The sequence below is a fragment of the Etheostoma spectabile genome, chromosome 5, assembly GCF_008692095.1.
Source record: "Etheostoma spectabile isolate EspeVRDwgs_2016 chromosome 5, UIUC_Espe_1.0, whole genome shotgun sequence".
NCBI classification, from domain to species: Eukaryota; Metazoa; Chordata; class Actinopteri; order Perciformes; family Percidae; genus Etheostoma; species Etheostoma spectabile.
In genome coordinates, this window is record NC_045737.1 from 13,791,724 (window position 1) to 13,795,797 (window position 4,074).

General features: G+C 38.9%; 2 protein-coding genes across 2 annotated transcripts in view; one reads left to right on the forward strand and one right to left on the reverse strand.

Annotated features, from left to right (window-relative positions):
* Positions 1–1,906, reverse strand: part of cnot6l (CCR4-NOT transcription complex, subunit 6-like) — a 14,470-nt gene extending 12,564 nt beyond the window's left edge. The window contains exon 1 of the mRNA XM_032515587.1: positions 1,776–1,906. The gene's annotated coding sequence lies outside the window, so the exon portion shown is untranslated. The remainder of the gene's footprint in view (positions 1–1,775) is intronic.
* mrpl1 (mitochondrial ribosomal protein L1) overlaps positions 1,430–4,074 on the forward strand; it is a 10,623-nt gene continuing 7,978 nt past the window's right edge. Inside the window, exons 1-3 of the mRNA XM_032515595.1 lie at positions 1,430–1,487; positions 2,348–2,438; positions 3,575–3,683. Coding sequence (XP_032371486.1) covers positions 2,408–2,438; positions 3,575–3,683 — 140 coding nt within the window. The 5' untranslated portion in view covers positions 1,430–1,487; positions 2,348–2,407. The remainder of the gene's footprint in view (positions 1,488–2,347; positions 2,439–3,574; positions 3,684–4,074) is intronic.

Consider the following 4,074-nt stretch of genomic DNA (forward strand, 5'->3'; position numbering starts at 1 on the left):
GCAAAATTGTGAACTGAAGCAGGAGAATCAAACTGAGTCCACAAAGAGTGGGCGGGGTTTACCCAAATCCAGGATTATTTATTAATCCAAGAGAAATTCAAACAACTAACACATATAAACCAATTCAATTGGGTATTACAGTTTTTGTTTGACCTATTAAGTGAATAGTTTGAGTTCATGAAATGTATAACTGTGGGGCACAGTTCAGTGCATTGAACATCAGTTTGATTATTTCAAACTCCAACCTGTATGTCACAGTTGTCACACTTTTTGAAGGGTACAGTACAGAACAAATGAGACCAACTAAAGCGTGCACGTTTTGGCCTCCAATAGAACTAGAGTTTCTTTAATTTGGACCTAGCCTTGTTTAAATCTACTTTGGCCTCTTATCTCCAGCCCTATGCTCTGGAAAAAAAATATGTCAATCTTTGGGAAAGCAAGTTTTTATGCTACCTCTAAGACATTATAATATAACACACATTGCTGTTAATAACACACATTGTGTCACAAAAAAATAAACCAGAATGTGTGTTTTCCCAAAGCAGGTAAAAATGAAGAAAATGACACTAAGACATTACATATATTTGTAAAATATATCTGTCATACAATGAGACAAGAAAGCACATCACAGTCTAATTAATGCAATACATTAAAAGGTTTAAATGTTACATTATAGTGTAAGTGACATGGTGTCATGGCTTAACTCAATGTTCTTGAAAATAAAAAAATAATTGCCTCTATCTGATTGATTATCATATCAACTTCACAAGCTTTTTCTCAGACAACATGTCCATAATCATTGCTTGAAAGCAGTATCAACATGCAAAAAAAGTTACTCAGTCAAAAACACAGGAATTCCTTACATCTGCTCTATTAGCAGCCATGCAATCTGCAGGAGGTCTTCTCTGAAGCCACCCAGCTTGCAAGTTATTTAAAGTCCCCTGTCAGTCTCCTGACTGCACGGCTCAGGGACACAATGCATGCCTTGTTTTCTATTATCCACCGACTTCTGCACACCGTGCATATGAGCACAAGGGGAAATAAAAAAAGGGTGCATGATATTATGAATCCAGCCGCCTTGAGGTTTGCTGGGGTTGAACAAGTTTGAAGAAGACTTACATAACTTGTTTACACACTTCTGGGTCACAAGTGAGCGGCTGTGGGCAGATATACGGCCTGCTGGCAACGGGTCATATCCCGAACATATCGCGACTTTTATCACATGCCTGGGTTGATAACATTTTAGACTCCGAGGGGCTGTGACAGATTATGGGTTTTCTGAATCTGTTGCTTTGAGACTGTTATAATTTTAACAAGGCGGGAGTTTTTGTAAATGGAAAATATGTATTGATGGCAACGGCACTAACAGCTGAGTATCCAAACATAGCTGTAATGTCAAAAGTGACAAGCACTAACGTTACATGGATGGGGGCCCGTTCAGGAAAAGTTCGGCCCACCGCTCACCAGCTGTCACATCTGGCAATGAGGTTAACACGCCCTCTGGTCTCGTCTATTTAAACATTTCGAATTATTAAAACTATTAAAATATTGTCTAAACAGAGTACGAACAGGTTAAGCGTCCGGCAAGCTCAAAGCACCGCGCTGGATTTGTTTGGCTAGCCGCAGCAGGGCGCACGCCACCCGGGCTCACCGAGGCGGACTGCGGGGCTGGACGGAGTTGGTACAATCAGAAGCGGATTTAACTGTGAGGTCGAGCCCTGGACAACCTAGACAAAACGTCCGCAGCATAACAGCAAACTCTGAATTGGCATTACCTTCATTCGGGAGCAGTAGAAGACGATTTATAGAGGGAAATTGGTAGAGACATGCAGACACGGCTGTTGAACCCGTTTAGACCCTGAACGTCTCGGAAACAGAAGGAAGAACAACAAACGCGGCTTCCGCTCGTACCCGTCCGCACACGACATGCGGCCCCGGATTTCTCCCTGGTTCATGTCATCATGTCAACAAGTCCATATAGTCATTGGTCAAGACATGGAGTGTTTAAACTATTGTTTAAACTAATTTTTAACATTTAGAATAACATATTACCCAAGTTGTGGTCAGAAAGCCGTAGTTTACTGTCTCCACTTTAAAGCAATCCGAAGGGCATTTTTCTTAGTCTATCTAAAACACTCTGGGAAATTCGGCATTAATTTAATCCAGAAAGAAAAGTTAATGTATAAGTCAAACATTTACTAAAATAAGTAAATATTGGTTTACCAAGTATAGAATATAAACATTCTATATACTTCTTTAGTATCGGATGTATGTTTGGAGTATTTACCAATATGTTTGGAAATGGTAGATTAATTGGTTTGAACGGAGATACGGTTTTACTTTCCAGGTGGAACCTTTCAATTCGAATCGCTGTTTTCACACGGACAGCCCAACAGCATTCCCAGAAATGGCAACTTGCACGCGGATTGTATGCAGAGGTCAGTTTTTTGTGTAATTTACTTTATTTTAATTGAGAGTAAAAATGAAGGTCATCAAACGTTTGTACCGCAGAGAAGCACATGCTGTTTCTTTCAGGCTTTTTTGTTAGTTTCTCGTTTCGGTTAAAGGGCTAACAGTCATTAGCGTGTTAGCTTGCTGCTCTGTTCACTAACGGTAGCCCTGTTGGATGACAAGTAGCTAGCTAGCTAACCACTCTGGCTAACTCTTAACGTTACATTATGTAAATGTGTGTACGTTTTACTGTCACCCAACTTATTGAAAAATCCCCCCATGGGGCAACTACTCAAGATTAAATTTTTATTAGTATTATTTAGATTATCCGTTTAATACGGTATTAATGCAATTAACAAGGTAACGTTAGCTTTTAAATTAACTGTTTTTTCAGAGCGTCCTTGTAGAAAAAACTGGTCGTAGTGAGCGGTGACGAGAAGTGCTAATGAGTTTATAAATAAAAAATGTTGATACTATAGTGAGTTATATATGTGTGCAGAATTAAATAGTTGGCATGAATTGTTCAAGCTAGGGTTTTAAATAATGTTCTTATTAAAATGTGTCTCTTGGCTTAGCATTTAACTGCCAGATTTCTCAACGCACTTTAGGGAGAAAACCCCGAAAACGACTATTTATCAATTAGCTGTTATGGGCTCAGGCTGTAGAGATCAGCATCTGGCTCTGCCTCCACAGCGTTGTAAATCTGGCGAGATTAGCCCACGAATAACCACTCACCATCACTTGAGCCAATTAAAACTGCATTTAATTAATTTGCTTTGCATCCTGCACAGTGAGTGAAGGATATTGAATATTTACAACCGCACCAACACGAGGCAGCATTTCCTCCACAGACATTAAGAAAGTCTTTATAGTTTCCTGCGAAATAGCACATTAGATGCGGTCTACTTCAGTTTGGCAGAGATAAGCCCTGATGCATACCTGCTACATTGGAATGTCAAATACTACAAGATTTTAATATATTTTTTCAGGTTTTTAAGTAGAAAGGATATATTTTGAACTACTTGTGAACATTTCTCTGCATCATTTGACCCAAATGGAGGTTGTCATTTGCACTTTGTGTCTGTTTGTTTCAATTTCTGAACAGCTTTTTTCTCTTTTGCAGTTGTAGCAGGATGTCAGAGGCAGCTGCTGAGTGCCGGTGGTCCCGCTTACACAGGTGTCTCACATACTGCTCTGAGGAATGCACCCATCAGGTCTTTTGCCGCTGTAAAGTAAGTTTGAAAAATCTTTTAGTTTAATCAGAATCAGATTAAAAAATACTTTATTGATCCCCGAAGGGAAACTCTGTGTTGCAGTTGCACAAATATTATAAATATCAGAGTAGAAATACAAATAAAGAAATATAAGGAGTGTGGCTATGTACGGTATTTACATAAAGGAATGTTGTTATACATTATTTACATAATTAACATAATTAAGGAATTGCAATGGTGAAATGTAAAATAATAATAATAATTGTAGTAGTTGAGAATTGCACACGTCAGGCCAGTGTTATTGCACAAAACAGATAGTACAGATAACATTGTCCAGTTTCAAACTCTCAAAGTCATTCCTGCCTGAGTGTCTGCGTGTCAGACATTTAGAGGGAGGAGTTATAAAGTT